We start from the raw sequence: 19,260 nt of genomic DNA on the forward strand, positions 1-19,260 counted from the left end.
CCTGCCATGGGCAGGGACACCTCCCACTAAACCATGCCTGCCACCCAAGGCTCTGTCCTTTCCTGCTCCTCACCCCATCCCACCAGCAAGCAGGCTGGGGGTGCATAAGAAGCTGGGAGGGGACATAGCCGGAACAGCTGACCCCCACTGACCACAAGGATATTCCAGACCATACGGTGTCATGCTCAGTATACAAACTGCAGGGAAAACTGGCTGGGGACCCCTGCTCAGGAAATGGCTGGGCATCGGCTGGCAGGTGGTGAGCAATGGCATTATAACTTGTATATTCTAATTCTTTTATTATCATCATTTTCACTTCCTTTTCTATTAAACTGTCTTTATTTCAGCCCACAAATTTTACTTCTTTTTCCCAATTCTCTTCCCATCTTGTGGGAGTAAGCAAGCAGCTGTGTGGTGTTTAGCCACCTTAATTGTCTGCCAGGTTAAACCATGACAGTCCTGGCCACATGGTTTGAATGCACCTGACTTCATCTGGACTTTTGGGTAGCCTGCTTGTTGACCAGGTCATCATAAATTACCTCCAGCACAGCTAATTCCTTCAGGTACCGGATACCTTTCTGCATGGTGGCCGACTTGCCTGGGTGACATAAAGCATCTTCCTTGAAGGGATACATTTCCTTCATGCCTGACAGGAGTCACCTCCAGAGGCTAAGGATTTGCGCCACTTTTCAGAACACCTTGTCACTGCCCTCTTCTCCAGAAACGGATTCCAGCTGTTTGACTTCCTTAGCCTCCCATTCCAGGCTACTAGCCCTGGTATCCCAGCATTTGAGCAGCCAGGTGATAATGTGCTGATCGGGATGAAGCTGAAATCTTTTCATGTATCTTGTGGCTCACTCATGGATAGAGATCATTTATGACTGATCATTTGTGAATTCTTCCTCTTCCTCCTCCCAGGTCAGTAGCCACCTCTCTCCCTCCTGCCGTTCTCATGATGTCCCTGCTTCAAAGCTGTTTGCCTTGTCCACTACTTCTGCCTGCCTCCTTTTAGAAGAACCTCCTTATTCCTTTAATAGATCAGCTGACTTCAGCTTCCCTTATTTCTTATTGTGTATAGAGGCAATTGATACTGGCATGGGTTGTTTCTTTTGTTCAGCTGCAGTGCCAGTTGCAGGCCTTAGAGTAGCTGCCTGTTTTGTCTTCAGATCCAGACACCTTCTCTTCCCCTTGAGAGTACTAAATAGTGTTGAAGGCTCAGAAGACATGGGCCAGCCCCATGTTGCAGTGATTTGTGTATCTCTGCAATTCCCAGGGTGATAGCACACTTTCCTAAGTATTCTACCAGTTTTTCCAAATTCTGCATTTGTCCAGGGGTGAAATTCCAAACTGTTGGAGATGACCACTGCCTTAGCTGTGCCTCCTCCCAGTTTCTTGTGCCCCTCATAGCCTACTTGCTGGTGGGGTGGTACAGGAAGCTCAAAAGTCCTTGATTTAGTGTAAACACTTCTTAGCAACAACAAAAACACCAATGTATTATCAACATCGCATCCCAAACACAGCACTATACCAGCTGCTAGGAAAAAAATTCACTACCCCAGCTGAAACCAGGACAATCAGCAAAAGTGGTTAATGAGTAAGAGAATCCAACACGCAGCGAATTATGGGGAGTTCCTCCTATGACGAGACTATCTACAAAGAAAAAAAAACCCAACCCATTCATCAAGAGCCAAATTGCAGAAGTTACCACACCCAAAGTACCTGCATTCGCTCGGCTGTGCTGGAAAGTGAGCTGGCTTTGTGGATGAGGTATGTATGCTCCATGTACTCTGTAAGTCGCTGTAGAAAGCTCAGCGGCTCATTGAAGATAACCGGCATTGTGATCTTCGACAGCTCCTGATGCACAAATGAAACTTGTGTTAAAAACCAGATGACTAAATACACTGACCGGCAGTGACCGAAGTGTAACCGGCTTATAAAACAAAAAAAATGATGCTCTTAAGTGCTAATGCCATGTGATTGACCTGGCTCTGCTAATGCCAAAAGGAAAAAACCCTGTACATCCTTTATAAGCCTGATAAGCCTGTGTTGACATTAAGGCTACTTTTAAAACAAAACCCAAAACATCAATCAAATAAACTTAATATCAAAAAATGCATTAAGAAGGTGAGATGAAACAATGGAATGGTGTATTAAGGACCTTTCTAAAGACTGAATTATTTATTACTTTAAAAATAGGCCATCTAATTACTTAAACATATTATCTTCTTTAGAGGCAGGTAGGCAGGCGGGGGGAGAAGGACGATAAGAAAGGACAGAGAAACACGGTGGCACAGGAGTGAAAACTGGGATTCTGTATTCAGAAGAAAAAGGGAATTTTTGTAAAAGGAATAAAAATATTAACAGAGATCCTACAGTTCTGCTGCAGTTTATTCTCCTTCCCATTTTTAAAAAGCATGCCTGCTAAAGGCATAACATCACAATGTTTTAAGCTGCCTGCAAAAAAGCATGTAGTATGACCACTGGCACGGTGCATGGTAAACAGCACTGTTCTTAACCATAATAGCAGCATATGGCATTAACAGCTTTGTCAGACACTTTGGTACAATCCACTCTAAGTTCCACTCCCCCCACCAACTTCTGTGCAGTGTTTCTGCAGAGCAGAATTAAGATCTTTACGGTGGTTTATTTTCCTGCGCACACCTTACACAAGACAGGCTTTCAATCTGCTCTTTGTATTTTAAGGTTGTAACACTTTTCCACTAAAGCCACTGTGAGAAGGCTCAGACGCTTCACAACCACTCAGGAGACTTGGAGCTGCTGATACAGGTATTCCCCAGCACTTCCACTTCTCATTGCTTGATGCTGTTTATAACTACAGCAAGGAGATGAGGAGAAAACCAGTGACTAAACACACATTACAGGCTGGCAGAGGTTTATCAGCAGTAAGTACTTTCAGCCTACTGCAGGGATCTAATGAAAAGAACTCTTCTCAATACACCCTTAGCTGGAAGCAGATTAGGTGCCAACCAGGTAACCTCTGATCTGGCAACCATCTGGCTAGTAAACACCATGGGGGCAGGAGAAAGACTGAGATAATGAAAGAAAGGGAGAAGAACAAAATTAAAGTAGTTAAAAATCTTAAAAATCAAGAGAAAATGCTTTTACTGAAGGAATATTGCTCTGACAAGGTCTTACCTTCTTGAGTTGTGAAAGCAAATAAAGCATAAATAGCAAATAAAAAAGGTCCCGTTTAGGCCCCAAGTGAAACAATCACTTCCCATCTTTTATCATTTCTGATTACCTACCATTCCAATGCATTTTCTTAAGATACTCCAGATACTGAAGTCATTTCTGGAAAACATCGGAGATGGCAAGCTTGTTCTGCAGAAAGGAACAGGGAAGAAAGCAGAAGTAAGATAAGTTTTCCACTACTAACCATGACTAAGAAACCCAAATACTCTTCTTTGAAAGTAACAGTTTTCCAATTTTTAAATTATAAAACCCAAGGGGTTTTTGGAGCACTTAAACTGTTTTACCTGCACAGAAACCTGGATTTCTCCAAAACCAGAACAAATCCATTCCTTTCATTGTGCATAAACAGTAGTGGAAGAGAATTTCTATATCAGTTATTACAACAGTGCAAGTTCTTTCTGAGTATGTTCACTATGTCTGAACAGATTTGAGAGTTAAGGAGTGAAGCTGTTTTTTTGCTAGTCACCTGAACACTGACAATGAAGGGCCATGACATTTATTGCCTATACTAAGATCAGCCTTCAGGTACAACAGAAGGATCAGCATCATTAAAGAACAGAACACACAGCAGCCTGTTCTACGGGGGGCTGACATATCCTGAAGTGAATCTTAAGCATACTTTCAAAACCAACATTAAGATTGTGTAACACAGCCCGTTATTTCTCAGCTTTGCAAGAAATCAGGCACAGATTTTGTTCAGTTTTCATACTGCTACTCACCAGCTCAATTATTAATCCCATCTACCTACAGGAAAGCATAAATGTAGGCTGAAGCTCTTTGTCCACAACACTTAAAATTTGTGTTTGGATCATGAAGCTACTACTAATGGTAGGTATTTATTACCTCCAGTACACTTAAAATGCGTGACCTATTTGAATTTCAAAGTTTAGCTAACTCTATTTAAACGATCATGTTGCCCTTCTAACCAAGAAAGTTTTGTTTCCCCTCAAATTAGCTCAGCCAGTATCATTTTTAGAGTGTGAACAGGCTGTAGCTGCCTCCTCCACGCCTCTTTTCTGGTAAACAGAGTGCCAAAAGAAGAAATCAGAATTAAAACAAATTCTATTCAGGCCAAGATGTTACTTTCAGTAGTCCTATTTGCTGTGTTACCTCCCATACTTACCTGCTACTGAAATACCTCCTTTACCAGGGCTGATGCTTCAGTTTTCACAATGCACAAAACCAAAACAAATGCTCCTTAAAATACAAGCAGCCCTATCTAATAAAAACCCAAGTCATATGCCTGAACTCCTCACAGCAGCAACTACATTTTGTTAGCAAGTACCTAACAGCCTAACACTGACTTGTTCCACTCGGCTCCCATGCAGGGGATGAGTGGGTAGGAGGATTTATTTTAATTGACCGACATGATATCACTCATTCCATATTCCAACTTTGCACCGATACAAAAATATTTTGTGCAACGGATTATCTTAAATAATATCAGGCATAAAATACTTCTGTAGATGCTTTGATACGTATGTCCAGGAGAGGACAGTGTCCACCAAGTAGTCAGTCTTACCTTTATTTGTAGTGATTACTTATTTTTTTCTGCATATTCTTTAATGAAGGCAGTTAGCTGACCCAGTATTTGTGTTCTGAGTAAGCCCTTCACATGCCTCTAGTTTGCTAAACTATATACAGGGGCTGCTTTTTTCCCCTGCACATAAAAACTCAAGTTTTCATTAAAGTTATCCTGTCCAATTTGTTTAATTACTTGAAAGTCAGCATTCAGTTTCAGCCATTTACTCGTACCTCTTACCTGCATCAGCCAAACCTGATATGGGAGTCAGAAAACACGAACCAGTTTTAAGTCACCAAGAAAGATCCCAGGGACAAGTAAGGACATGTGGAAAAATGACAGGCAGCCAAGACCTGAGGCCCACTAACCTTGACACACTCCCTGTGATTAAGGGAAAGGTTTATGAATGCAAAAATTTCCTTCCAGAGGTCAATTTTAGAAAGGCCTCAGGAAGTTAACTTTAGCTTTAAGTGACAAAAACATCTGCTGGAATCTCTGTGCAGTAGGACAGATAAGATGTATTTAAGATCATTCACTTAAAAATGTTTGTCCAAAGCATTACCTATAGTAGACCAGCTACTACAGGAATCTTGTGGGGAAGGAGACATAGTGTGAAAAAAGGCACGTTTAGCTTGCTTTTCATGTAAACCTGAGCAAAGTCCTGGCTCCCCAAAGCTACACACAAACACATCTGCATTCTGAAAGGCCCCCAGTGAGGGGACCAAAGGGAACCTGACAACAAAAACTCAGCAATAACAGGGAAACAGCAGTGACAGGTGGATGTTAAATGTAGTCTATTCAGGCTAAGATGTTAGGTTTCAGTAGTCCTACTTGCTGTGTTACCTCCAATACTTACCTGCTACTGCAACACCTTAATCAAGACTGATGCTTCATTTTTGCACAAGGGTTGTTTTGGGGTTTGGTTGGCTGGGCCTGGAAGGAGATGTTTATTCTTGGGGTTTTGTTGTGTTTTTTTTTGGGAGGGTTTTTCTTTGATTTTGGTTTTTAAAGTCTGGCTCAGATTAAAGGTCTCGCTCTCAAACAGAAGTGATTTGAATACTTTATTCACGTACTATTCCCCTATGTCTCAAACCATCTCCCAAAAAGTTTTCAGAATTAAGTCCTCTATCAAAACACTCTATGAGCAATCAGTAGGATAGAAACTACATTTAAAAAAATCAGAGTAAGGCATCAGACTAGAAGTGGCACTATAATCAAGGACGGCTTCACCTATATTTGTATGTACATCCCAACACTCTGAATTCCTTGGAACCAACAGACTTATTCCTACATCTCCAAAACTAAAATCCATGCTCCCCGCAGTCAAAACCTGATCTCCACCGCCCTGTGCAACATCCTCACCATTTAAATGGGAGAGGCAGATTAGAACTCAGGCTTTCTAAATGAATGTAGGAAATACTTACGCTGATTTCATATTTCAGAAATCATGGCAGTCAGGTGAAGTTCCCAATGACTGGAAAAAGGGAAATATAACCACCATTTTCAAGAAGGGGAAAAGGGAAGACCCGGGGAATTACAGACCAGTCAGTCTCACCTCTGTGCCTGGCAAAATCTTGGAGCACATTCTCCTGGAAGGCATGCTAAGGCACATGAGAAACAACAAGGTGCTTGGTGACAGCCAGCATGGCTGCACTAAGGGGAAATCCTGCCTGACCAATTTGGTGGCCTTCTATGATGGGGCTACGGAACTGATGGACAGGGGCAGAGCAGCTGATGTCATCTACCTGGACTTGTGCAAAGCGTTCGACACTGTCCCACACAACATCCTTGTCTCTAAATTGGAGAGACATCAATTTGATGGATGGACCACTCTGTGGATAAAGAACTGGCTGGATGGCTGCATGCAAAGAGTTGTGGTCAACGGCTCAATGTCCGGCTGGAGACCAGTAACGAGTGGTGTCCCTCAGGGATCGGTGTTGGGACCGGTCTTGTTTAACATCTTTGTTGGTGACATGGACAGTGGGACTGAGTGCCCCTCAGCAAGTTTGCCGATGACACCAACCTGTGTGGTTGATATGCTGGAGGGAAGGGATGCCATCCAGAGGGACCTTGACACACTTGTAAGGTGGGCTGATGCCAACCTTATGAAGTTCAACCACGACAAGTGCAAGGTCCTACACCTGCGTCGGGGCAATCCCAGGCACAGCTACAGATTGGGCAAAGAAGAGATTCAGAGCGGCCCTGCGGAGAAGGACTTGGGGGTGTTTGTCGGTGAGAAAATGAACATGGGCCGGTAGTGTGCGCTCGCAGCCCAGAAAGCCAACCGTATCCTGGGCTGCATCAAAAGGAGCGTGACCAGCAGGTCAAAAGAGGTGATCCTGCCCCTCTGCTCTGCTCTCATGAGACCTCACCTGGAGTATTGTGTGCAGTTCTGGTGTCCTCAACATAAAAAGGACATGGAACTGCTGGAACAAGTCCAGAGGAGGGCCACGAGGATGATCAGGGGACTGGAGCACCTCCCGTATGAAGACAGGCTGAGGAAGTTGGGGCTGTTCAGCCTGGAGAAGAGAAGGCTGCGTGGAGACCTCATAGCAGCCTTTCAGTATCTGAAGAGGGGCTATAGGGATCCTGGGGAGGGACTCTTCGTCAGGGACTGTAGTGACAGGACAAGGGGTAAGGGGTTAAAACTTAAACAGGGGAAGTTTAGACTGGATATAAGGAGGAAATTCTTTCCTGTTAGGGTGGTGAGGCACTGGAATGGGTTGCCCAGGGAAGCTGTGAATGCTCCATCCCTGCAGGTGTTCAAGGCCAGGTTGGATGAAGCCTTGGGTGGGATGGTTTAGTGTGAGGTGTCCCTGCCCATGGCAGGGGGGTTGGAACTAGATGATCTTAAGGTCCTTTCCAACCCTAACTATCTGTTCTACGATTCTATGATTGCTAAACAGTGTAGGTACCGTTATATGCAACCCAAATGCAGCTGCAGTTCATCTGAGGTACTACAGGAAGCTACCAAGATTTTAAGCAAAAGAACTTAATCAGGTCTATTCTCCAAGTGACTTGTTTCCATGTGGTTAATATAAACGCAAGTTAAGCAAACAAGTTACAGCAAATCCAAGGGTGTAAAGGCGGTATTAACAGCTTTCAAAACATTTGGACCTCTCACTTCGCACAGCATCAAGAAGTTGAGGTTTCTGCTCCAAAAAGGACACCGGTAAGATCACAGACAATGCATATTTGACCACAGGCCCTCTAACTAGCCCCAGAACCAAGAGGCACAAACTGAAGACAGCAGCTCCAGGTAGATAACAGTCCTGAAGTCCTGTCAAACAGATCCTGTACCAGGCCAAACACCACTGCCACCAAGAGCTTTAGAAACAAGGCCAGAAATACCACACAACTCCCACTCATGGAAAGGGTTATCTCAAAGGCTAAGTTTAAATTGGCTGAGCTCTGGGGAGAAACAGTTCGCATCAGTATTTCTGTGGACATGTCCCCATGTGTCACCAAGATGTCAGGTAAAAAAGCTAAAATATGACCATACATTCTTATCTACATGCAAAAATTTCTACTGTTCTTTATTATAGTTTTCAATTCTGTTAAGCAATTAATTATTAGCCAGAGACTCATTTTACTCCAATATCCTCTACTCTCTTTGCTGCTAGAAGACACCCAACTCAGACAACATAAGCAGAGATCACAGAATCACAGAATGGTTTGCGTTGGAAGGGACCTTAAAGGTCATCTAGTTTAAACCCCTGGCCATGGTCAGGGACACCTTCCACTAGACCAGGTTGCTCAAAGCCCCATCCAGGGGGCTGACCCCTCAGGATGGGGCAGCCAAAACTTTTCTGGGCAACCTGTTCCAGTGCCTCACCATCCTCATAATGAAGAATCATTTCCCTAATGCCTAACTTAAATCTCCCCTATTTCAGTTTAAAGCCATTACCCTTTGTCCTATCACTACATGCTCTTGTAAAAAGTCCCTCTCCAGATTTCTTGTTTATTGCTTTTCATTCCCCTTTATAAGGCCACCAGATCTCAAATGCTTCTTCAATCATCTGCTCCCTACAATTCTACAGCATAATACAGTGTTATGGAAACTTGGCCAAATTATTTCTTTTGTATAGTAAACGACATATAGTAAAAGATTGATTCCTGTTAAAACTCTCCAAGGCAATGCATGCCAACGTTTCCATGTTGATTGTGAATTGCCTCCTTTCTCCTCAAGTTTCCAAGGCAAAAAATGCAATTCAGATGTCCACCTAGTGCCTTCCCCCAACCCTGAACTTCCTGCTTTAATTAGCAAAGGCACTTAGCCAAGGCCATAAATACTACCTTGGTAATAGCACAAGAGCACAGAGCAACACGCTTAGTCAGCTGCTTTATGTTACCTTCCCAAACCACCCCATTATTCCACCCAAGCCCTTATTTGCCTTAGTCTTTGCCTAGCGAGGGAGGGATACACATGCAGAGGTTGAACCTTGAAACATCAGGTCTCTGACATTACCACATACTTCAACAGTCAGTGCAATTTAACTATTTAGGATACCAAGTAATTAAAGCAATCTTGCTTCTGTAAAATTAATAGTTTCCTGGTTTTACACAAATCTGGAATCCCCATGATCATTCTGCATATCCATAACATTTCCAAAGTAGTCTTTTTGAAAACATGCTTAAGTCTGGCTTGATTTCTAGCATAAACATTATATTGCCCTTTCACTGAAACTCGAGCATAGTGGTGTCTATTACATCTCATTAACTCCAGACATATTGTCCTTCGTTATCGGCAAGGAAACAAACAAAAATGGATCGTTTGACAACACAAAATAAGCACATAAAACATGGATGAGACTTTTGGAATAAGACTCCCTTTGTTCACATTTGAGTTTCTGATGCCAGGCTAACAATATTTTTCATTCATTCCCCATACCAACAGGAGGATCAAGTGTCTGGAAAGTAAAGAGGCAATAGGAGGCATAGATCATTAAAAATACATGAAAGAATTAAAATCCACATAGATTTCACTAAGCTCCATTAAAAAACCAAGTGTGTCCATTTTTACATGGCACATTCTATTTTATTTTTACTTATTCAGATTCGATCATCAAAAAAACAAATGCAAAGGAGCACACTAGCCTTGGAAAAATGTTCTTTATAAAACCACAGCACCACCAACCATTTGTCAATCATCCATAACAAAGTATAAAATGTTTTCGCAGTTAGCTTTCCAGAGATTCCTGTGGTCTTTTACTCACTATTAAGAACAGACAACATCTTACCTGTGTTTCTTGATCCCGTTGGACAGTGACTCCCCACTGCCACAAACCTTTTCTTCAGGCATGTCTGAAGTTATTGTATCTTTTGAATCCATGTCCTCCAGGGAGTAGGCCGTTGTTTCAAACACACTTAATGATTTTTCAGATTCTGAATCTGCAAAAGAGCAGGTGCATGTTAATGAATCTACCGCCTGTGCTAGACTTCAGTCACTAGCAGATCTTCCCTCTTTGTACAAAACTGAAACCTAAGTAGGCTACTGTGTCCTAATGACAGCATCCATTTGGTAAGTAACTAGTACTGCCACTGACTGCTGCAGCTCTGTATCCAGATACAAAGAGACTACATGATAAGCAAGAACATTAAAAATCCTCTGTTAGAGACAAGATTTGACACTGTTACTAAACTGAAGCTACTACCACTTGCTCAGGAAAGGTGCCAGTGTCACACAAATGCCAGTACCTTACCTAAGTTACCTCAACATTCAAGCATCGACTCCTTTTTCTAGATTAGATTTAAGTTTGGTCTGGATTCCTGGACACTCAGGGCTGCCCACAGCCTTCACTTCCCAACTTACTGAACAAGAATCAAAGAACAGAAGGAGATATTGTACACAGGGGATTGTATTAGCCACGTAAGTCCCAGCAAAGTCTAAACGATAAGCTCAGCAATCAATAAGATAAACGTTGTACTCTGGAAGGTAGGTTAACAGTACAGTCCATATCACATGTAAAATTAAAACATATCAACACACCACATTATTTCCAACCAGTGTTTTGGTTAGGCAGGGCTTGACTACCTCTGGAGAAAGGACAGTCATGCCCCAAATCAGTAAGTAAGAATTTCCTGGCAAAAAGCTGTATTTTTGTTCCATGTTTTTCCTTCAAACCTGACAAGACTGTCAAAGGACTGTTCAATTGCAAGTTCCAGGAAGCAAGGGAACAACTTAAGATAAGTAATGATGCACTAATTTCTATCCCATTTGGGAAATCTTTTAGCAGAAACCAGGTACAACATTGAATGGTAAAGAGCTTAATGCAAGCCCCACTGCTTCTGAAAAAAAACCCACACCCAAACTGTAGTAGACACCATTCCTGCCATGTACTTCTTTCAGCATATGCTACTGCTCTTGGCTGCAAATACCCAGAGAAATAATTACAAGATTAGTCATCTCTCACACACTGATTCTAATTCAAAACTAGTAATGAAAACCTGCTGAAGTAGCAGTCCATTCAAAAGAATATCTCAGTCACAGATGTCCACTGCCAGGTGCTTTCTTGTTTTTTCTTAAGAAAACTATGCCAGCAGCTTCTCCTGAATGTGTAAATTGCATGTTGCTTTGGTGGCCAGTGACAAGAGCACTTTCTACTACATCCAGATCACAGAAGGGTCAAGAAGATGACAAAATCCTTCTGAATGGATGGGATGTACCACAGTGTCTTGATCCTCTCTTAACAACAGAGTAAGATCTAGAAGCATAAAGGAGATCTTTCCTTTCATTAAAAACATCTATCCCTATTCCTCATCAAGACAGTACTGAAATTAAGCCAGTTGCTAGGGAATGAAAAGAACTGCCAGCTGGTGCTAAGGATATGCTAAAAAAGTGGACTGGCACTCCAGAGAATCTTCTCACAAGTTTCCCCAAATTTGTCTGTCTGGTTCTGTGCCAAATTATGGTATATCATATCAAAGCATTAGTTTGGTGGGTACTATATATAACAAGTAGGATAAGGAGAAGCATTTTTACTTGTGGACAAGTCTGTTACATAAAATGCGGATTTTTCAAGAGATCATAAGCTCAGGTAGCCAGGAAAACATTGCATATCTAAATACCACAGAGTAAGGGACACTCTAGCAGTGTAATACAACTTGAGCTTCAGTATCCTGACTGTATGACAAGCTATAAATCCCTTCAAGGTAAGTATTCTACCTCTATTGAAATTGCTGCTCAGTTGTGCCAACAGTTATTGTCACGAGAAAACCATGAAGCAAACCCATAACATAAAGCAGAGCCCACCTTCTGTGCAAACAAGACAGTCCTGGATGGTACAAGAGTCACGAGACAAATGCCCTCAGTCTGAGTTTCTGAAACAGACCTAGCACTCCAGAGGTGGAAAGGGAAGAACAGGTAAGCTTCATCAGAACCACTGACCATTCTCTGATACGCTTCTCAGTATAACAAGGATTTTTTAAACACTGCACATGATCAGTTCTCCTAATGTTGTGCAGAGACACAATTATACAGGACTGAGCTCAGCACTTGCAAACCTTTCCAGAACTGTAGACAATGACCAGCCACCCCTCTTCACTGGATGTGCCTTGCCTAATGCAAGAGCATGCTATACAATAAAGAACAGAAGAAAGAAACCAGACACCATTACGAGAAATTGCTCTCCAGAGACATCTCTCCCATTTTCCTGTGAAATGGCTCTCATTGAGACAGTATGACTACAACAGCTCCTGCCAAAGATCTCAATCTTCGACCCCTTAACTTCAGCAACCTTTTTTGACCAAATTAGCTTCACAAGCCTTGAGTGTTTGTTTAGGCATCGGAATGAGGAAGCCTAGTATTGTATCGTGAGCACAGATCAATAGGCAACTAACTCAGACTGAGCTTTTCCCTGTGTACTTGCAGCTAACTCTTTTCTGAATTAAGATTTGCATACTCCCCCATCACTGCAAAAAAAGATCTATATTCACAAGTTGCTACAGAGCAGCTGTCAAACAGATGACTAGGAGAAAAATGAGGTTTTTTTCTATTGAACTTAAGGGGGTGTGGGCTGAAGTGGGGGGAGAAGGAATAAGGCCTGTTCAGAAGCCAAGATTTTTAAGTGATCTTTGAGACAAGAGCAGGAAGCTCTCCAGCTCATGCAACCTGAAGTGTCAAGGTAACAGTAAAAACACCAGCTACATTTTGCAAGGGTGGGAGAGCAAGGGGAAACAGCAGAAGCAATGACAGAAGAAACTTAAGGCAAGTTAGTCCATTGCAACAACGGGTAACTCTTCAATTCCAGATAAAAAAAGACTGGCCAATGTATTTGGTTAATAAATAAACCTAAGAAAGGTAGTGTTTAACCACTGGCAAAGTTGGGTTTGAATTCTGACCAGGTGTTTCCCATCACTCCCTGAAACACCTGAATTCATTCTTTTGATTATACTCGAGGTAAGAATATAGTTAAACACAGGCAGCAGTGTTCTCACAGAGGTTGTGCAGTGTTTTTGGTATACAACCCAAAAAAGCCACTTGACAAACTACCCTAAAAATGGAAGGCAGAGCAGAGAGTTTCTGTGCTTTTTGTACAGTTTTTAAGTAAGCTGGTAACTGGTGACAAACTAGGAAGTGAGCAGAAGCAACAGAACTGGCCTACTACTTCTTGCACCATTTAGAAGCATTATTCATAAACACAGCACCCATTAGCGGTACATAACAGCTGAAGCTGTACTATTAAGGGCTAGCTTTAGTATAATCTAAATATTCCTTCAGCTAAATAACTGCTTTTATAGCAACATTCCATCTATGTAAAAACATCAATACCCAACTCAACACACACAAAGCTGTGTTTGCAGAAAATCCCCACTTCTCAGATAAAATCCCCACTTCTCAGATAAAATCCAGTAAAGAAAAAATCAGGACAGTTCTAAGCTTTTCCCAAATCAAGTGTGCAATTTGCATATAATCAGGGAACCGTATCTGCAAGGCAAAAATCAAGTACTTTTTTAATTCTTGGCCTGCTTAGCCATTTTTCAGCACTGTGGATAGACTCCACATTTGTATTCTGTTTTCACAAGCTTCCTGAGGTCTATATACTTAATCAAGGCTAATAACTTCTCCAGCTCTCTAGGAGATGCCACTGGTCTTCCTAAATTTTGCTATTTGTTTAGTGCTGCTTCCCTTCCCCAAACTCCCCCCTCTCCACCCCACTGTGCTTTAAACATAGCATTCAATCCTGAACCTGAGAGCTCCAGCACTCCATGTGCTATCAAGTTTAATTACACCTTTCCACCACTCCCATGGTGAGAGGATCAGCACACCATCAGCACACCAAGAAATGCTGTTAACTGACCTATTGCCATCAGAGTTCAGATTAATAACACCCTTAACTTGGCTGTTCTTAACATTGGATCCATACTCGGGTTACACAAGTAACTCCCATTTCCTGTAGGTTCTTCCTTTCATGTTCAGTGTCTACTGTTTTCCAATTGTAGGGATTTAGGATTTACCTCAGCAGCCAGGAAGCACTGGTAACAGCATATCACTTAAAAAGAAGAGAGACTGCAGCAAATAAACTACTGCCTCAGTAAGCAATCCTACCACATTTCAAACATCTTCCTCACCCCTGTTTTGGAAAAGGAGGATGTTTCTGCAATTGTGCCCACAATTTCCACAAGCAAAGCTACGCAACACAGACTTATCAGTGACCAATGTGGTGTATGCCAACATCAGCAGGTAGCATGGCTCAGTTGGAGCAGATTTGCAAGCCAAACAGATGGTGCCGAGGACTTGACAGTTGAACTAAAAGCATTTCTGGTGGCGTTCTCTTCAGATTAGCTCTACTCTCCCACCATGCACTGAGTGTCCAATAGCAACCAGCCTGTATCTTCCAATTCAGCTTCCAATTCAGGAGTCTGGTTCATGCAATCAGATTCCTCTACAATGTGTATCAGAGCATGGTAAATAGGGACAAGTAGCTGCTGCTGTGAACATACCCTTCTTGCTCAAAAACCTGATTAAAAGTCTTGCATTGCTCTGAATTGTCACAGCTAGTTATACTTTGTTGAGAGTAAACAAGCAAAAGTGTCTCATATGCGGATAACATTCTTTTAAAAAACAAAACAAAAAGCAGCAGTGGCTCTTTCCTTCAACCTGTCAAGTCAAAGCTAACAACTCTTCAGCTCAAAATGCAAGCCAAAGAGTTATGCAATACTCTCACTTCTAAAATCACTTCTGTGGTGGAGATTTAGAATTACAAAAAGATTCTAATAGAAAAAATACTCTCAAAGTAGTGGCATTTTTCCACCAATAGACATTATGACTTGCCACATCCCTGTTAAAATACAGTGTTTGCTCAATCTCCTGTACAGCCTACTAAGCTAAGTCATGAATATGTCTATTTATTCAAAATCATTTAACTTAAAATCCTATCAGACAGAAAATAAAAATAAGGTTTAGCAAAAGCTATGAAAACAAAGTCTTAATATGTTAGAGTTCCTGGAGATAGAAATTTTTATCTTCTAGATAGAGAGCAGAGACTAGGCAATTAAGCCTAGTCTCTGCTCTCTGTTACGACCATATTTACCACCATATCCCTTCTCTCATTAGCCCAAGAAAGAAGACCCACATGCCCAAACTCTAAGCCAGTGCCAAATATCCTCTGCTCTCATGGTATTCTTGTCACACAGAGACAAGAAGCCTTCTAGTTGAGACTCCACAGATATGCCAGAAAAGCAAGTTAGGAAGTATTACCAGGATCCCAGTGATGAGCAGAAAAACCCACTCCAAACCACACCCACAAAAAACTAATTCTTTTTGTGTTTATGGTGGAAGTCATAACATGTATCAAGAAGCCTGGAAAAGATGTGACATTTCCCTTTCTCTAGTCCCCCATCCATGTCCCCCTCCCAAAAAATATAGAAAACAGAGTGCCCTTCCCCCAGACATGTTCCTTCAGAAACAGAGGACCCTAAGCACTGTGAAGCACTGAATGCGAACAACCTAGAGAAGAGAATCTAACACAAATCTGATGAAGTCGACAGGCAGTCAAGAAAGTGAGCCTGTCCTGGAAAATTATTTAAATTGCAATCAAGATGAATTATGTCAAGTGACTTCTCCCAGAGGAGAGAGGATTTTTATATGTGTATATATATGCTTTACAAGTTTCATGGTTATACAAATCCACTCAATGTGATTTGTTTGCAGCTTCAAGTGAAAAAAATACCACCTCTCAGCTAGAGAGGCAGTTTTGGACACTTTCGTTTAAGAAAGCTTTAGAGACTGGGTCAGTTATGAGATACACAGACTAATAGCTCTTTAAAACTGAATATTCTTTCGCATACACAAAGGAAGCCTGGCTGGAGAGACTACATTCCAGCAGCACCAGAGAAACAACTATTCTCTGCTTTGTTGAGACAAGCAAAAGAGCCTGAGGCCTTTCAGCAGAACTGTTCTTTTGGTTCTGGTTGAAGAACCTGTTTCTAGTGAGTGTTCTTCAATCTCTTCTCCTCCTTGAAGGCCTGATAAATTTGTTACCAAGCCAAGCAGCAAAGTCTGCTATTGATTCACTGTGTTTCTGTGTCAGTGCTATACTTGAGCACAGATTCCACTTTGTCTGGTGTTATTCTCCAAGCTGTACCCTGCAGAACACCTATCAAGGAGTCTGGGAACACTGTTTTACCTGTCAGAAGCATCAGACAGTGTGAACTGCAGAAAACGTAACTCCATACTTGCTTGTGATATATGCCATCACAGTCTAATTATTTACTACAGTTAGATTATGTTCACTCCCAAGCTCTTCCAGGTCCTTCACAGTTGCAGACAGCTTTGTGCCCTAGGATCACTCACTTACAGAGATGTAAACGGTCCAGCTATTACTGAGCTGTACTGTACAGCCTCTCTATACAAATGCATGTTGTAATTATCTTACACAGTTCAGAGTTTTCTAAAATCACTATTTCCTTGGTCTGCACATGCAAATATGAAAGATACTAAACTGAAGAGCAGACACGGGAAGAAAAGCTATTTCAGAAATGCACAAAGGACTTTGATTCATCCTTTCAGTCCATCAGTGTTATGGTACACAAAATAAAAATAGTACAAGCCTTTATTAACCTCATTATCCCTCAAAAGCAGGGATTTTTATGGACTGCTCTTAAAACAAAAAACAGCCACCATCATGGAGAAAGCAAGTCAGAAGACTACAGATACAGTTACATCTAAAATAGGTGCCTTGAGTTTTGCTATTTTAAAAAAGGGCGTAGACACCCAAGCAATCAGACCTTTCGTAACAGCCCTGTGGTTTTCATGGGGATTTTTTGGTCATGCTAAGGTGAAACAACACAATTTTACAGGTGAACGCAAGCAAATTTTTAGTGGGCTGCTAAAAGCAGCACATGAAGCATTCTCCTAAAATTAGTTCCACATTAGAAAGGCAGAGACTTCACTGAAAGCGGGATTCTTCCCAGCCCTCACCTCCCCGGAACGCATTCGCCACACATGTTCTGGCTATGCACTCGCATTCTGCACATCCCTACTTACCTGAAAGAGCATCATAGAACTGCTCCTCACTGATGATGCTGAGAGGCGGAGATCCCTTAACCAGCGACTGCTCTAGTTCATGGTGTTCAGTAGCTAGTGTCTCTAATGCTTCTGACAAGATCTTGTTTTTCTCCTGCTCATGCTCCAGTTTCAAATTCCTCACCTATAAGTAGATACATGTATGAATAAAATTTCATCTCTCTGAAGAATGTGCAGCTGGAAGCTATTCAGAAAATAGACTCAAATAAATAACTGGCAAACAGCTGGAACTGAAACCACACAGATTAATGAGAATGTTACAGTATTTTTGTGACAATAAGGTTATTGCTCAGCATTTTCAGTAGATCTCATGTCAGATTTCTCAGCTGACAGTATAAATCACAATTCCACAAGTGAATTCAAACCAGAAAACCGTACCTTAAAACTGAGGAGAAATATTTCCTGCTCTACTTGGATGACCTTAACTACAGAGTTAGTAATCGTTTTCCACACGCACCAAGCTCCTTGTACTAGTCTGCTCTAATATGGGCCAAGCAGCATCATCTAAATTGAATTAGAGAGCAAATGTGAATGCCAGCTACAAATAACTGCAACTGAACAGTGAGCTGAAAACATTTAACCCTGAAGATTACAGGAGGTTAAAAAAAGAGATTGATTCCCCTACTGATTTAACATCAATATAAACAGCCCTCCCTCCTCACTCCCAAAACAGTTTACAGAGGAGCCAGAAGCTGACAAAAAAAGCAGCCCAGCCACCAGATGGTGGATGGCTTTTTTAAGCCCACACATGCAATTGGCTACAGGAAGGATGATGTTATCCACATTTCAAGTCCAGGACTAGTAACAGGAGAGCACCATGTCCTTCCTATTTCCTCCTTGGGGCTTTTTTTTTTTTTTTGTGGTGCTTCCCCACCTCCTCTTTCTGCCAGGGAAGGGAAGAAAGAGGGCTGTAACTGAAGGGCCTCTTCTCCCAGCCAAGCAACGCTTCAATGCGCTACTACTTCAGTCCCTAAGCCACTGATTCTTTTCCTTTCTCTTTCATCCTCCCTTTCCATCCCTTTTTAGAAAGCATCCCCAACCCCTGCCTTGTCCTCTGGTTTACTCTCAAAGGTCAGTTTGCAATGCTAAGTCCCCCTCCACTGAGAGCATGCGAGGGCATGATAACCTCTTGGAACAGTTACAGGGACAACTTACACATATACCAACATTACTTTTTTGAATCTAATTTGAGATCTGTTCTTATGTCCTATCTGGCTACATTTTACATTAAAGTGTTACTTTGGAGGCTTCAGCCCCCTCAGTTATAACAACCGCTCAAATAGCAGATGCACAGTCAGGCACAAATTCAGAGGATTGCAAAGAGATATTAAAGCAGATTTGCCACTTCAGATTTGCCACAGACAAGAGTTTCTATGCTGACAGCAACATACCCTCTGGAGAAAGATTTATGGAAGAAATTTTCACCCCCTTAGTTGTGTCAAACACTAAAGCAGCTGGTTTGGCTGCCAGGCTCTGAGTATAAGGGGGCAATGCAATTAAATTCTAATTAAAAGAGTATAAAATTGGATTGCTCATTGAAAACAATAAAACCAGTAAGCCACTTATTGTCTAATAGTTTTACCCCGAACAAAATGACAGAAATGGTCTGGACTAGTTACTGTCACTTTCATTTAAAGTTCACTCTGACAGTACCAACCAAGTCAATTACTGCAATGTTTCATACAAATCAGACATGCAAAGATTTGTTACTAAGCCCTTCTGCAGGGCTTACCTTTTGTATGCTAACAAACAGTCAAGAAACTGTCCATTTAGAGAAAGAGCATCAGTATTTTGCTCTTCCGAGATGGAGACTGGAAGACAAAATAAAATGATACTTTTCGCTCATTAAACAGCAAAGTAAAGTGAAAACGGGATTTGCAAATTTATTTGCAGTACTGAATTAGATGCCTTTATGCTCTAATATTTTGTTTTCATAAATTAAGTGATTTAAAGACCTGCCTAAAACTATTTTCAATGTTATTTAACAGCTAACTGAAAA

The 19,260-nt window shown here is 41.7% G+C and overlaps 1 protein-coding gene across 5 annotated transcripts in view; it reads right to left on the reverse strand.

Moving 5' to 3' along the window:
- OSBPL1A (oxysterol binding protein like 1A) overlaps nucleotides 1-19,260 on the reverse strand; it is a 78,672-nt gene that overhangs the window by 17,048 nt on the left and 42,364 nt on the right. For all 5 annotated transcript variants that reach the window (XM_065668138.1, XM_065668135.1, XM_065668137.1 and 2 more), the window contains 4 exons: nucleotides 17,223-17,385; nucleotides 9,976-10,126; nucleotides 3,267-3,342; nucleotides 1,720-1,854 (listed from right to left, as the gene is read on the reverse strand). In XM_065668138.1, the coding sequence (XP_065524210.1) occupies nucleotides 1,720-1,854; nucleotides 3,267-3,342; nucleotides 9,976-10,126; nucleotides 17,223-17,385 (525 nt within the window). The remainder of the gene's footprint in view (nucleotides 1-1,719; nucleotides 1,855-3,266; nucleotides 3,343-9,975; nucleotides 10,127-17,222; nucleotides 17,386-19,260) is intronic.

The sequence above is a fragment of the Lathamus discolor genome, chromosome 2 (assembly GCF_037157495.1).
Source record: "Lathamus discolor isolate bLatDis1 chromosome 2, bLatDis1.hap1, whole genome shotgun sequence".
In the NCBI taxonomy this organism is placed as follows: Eukaryota; Metazoa; Chordata; class Aves; order Psittaciformes; family Psittacidae; genus Lathamus; species Lathamus discolor.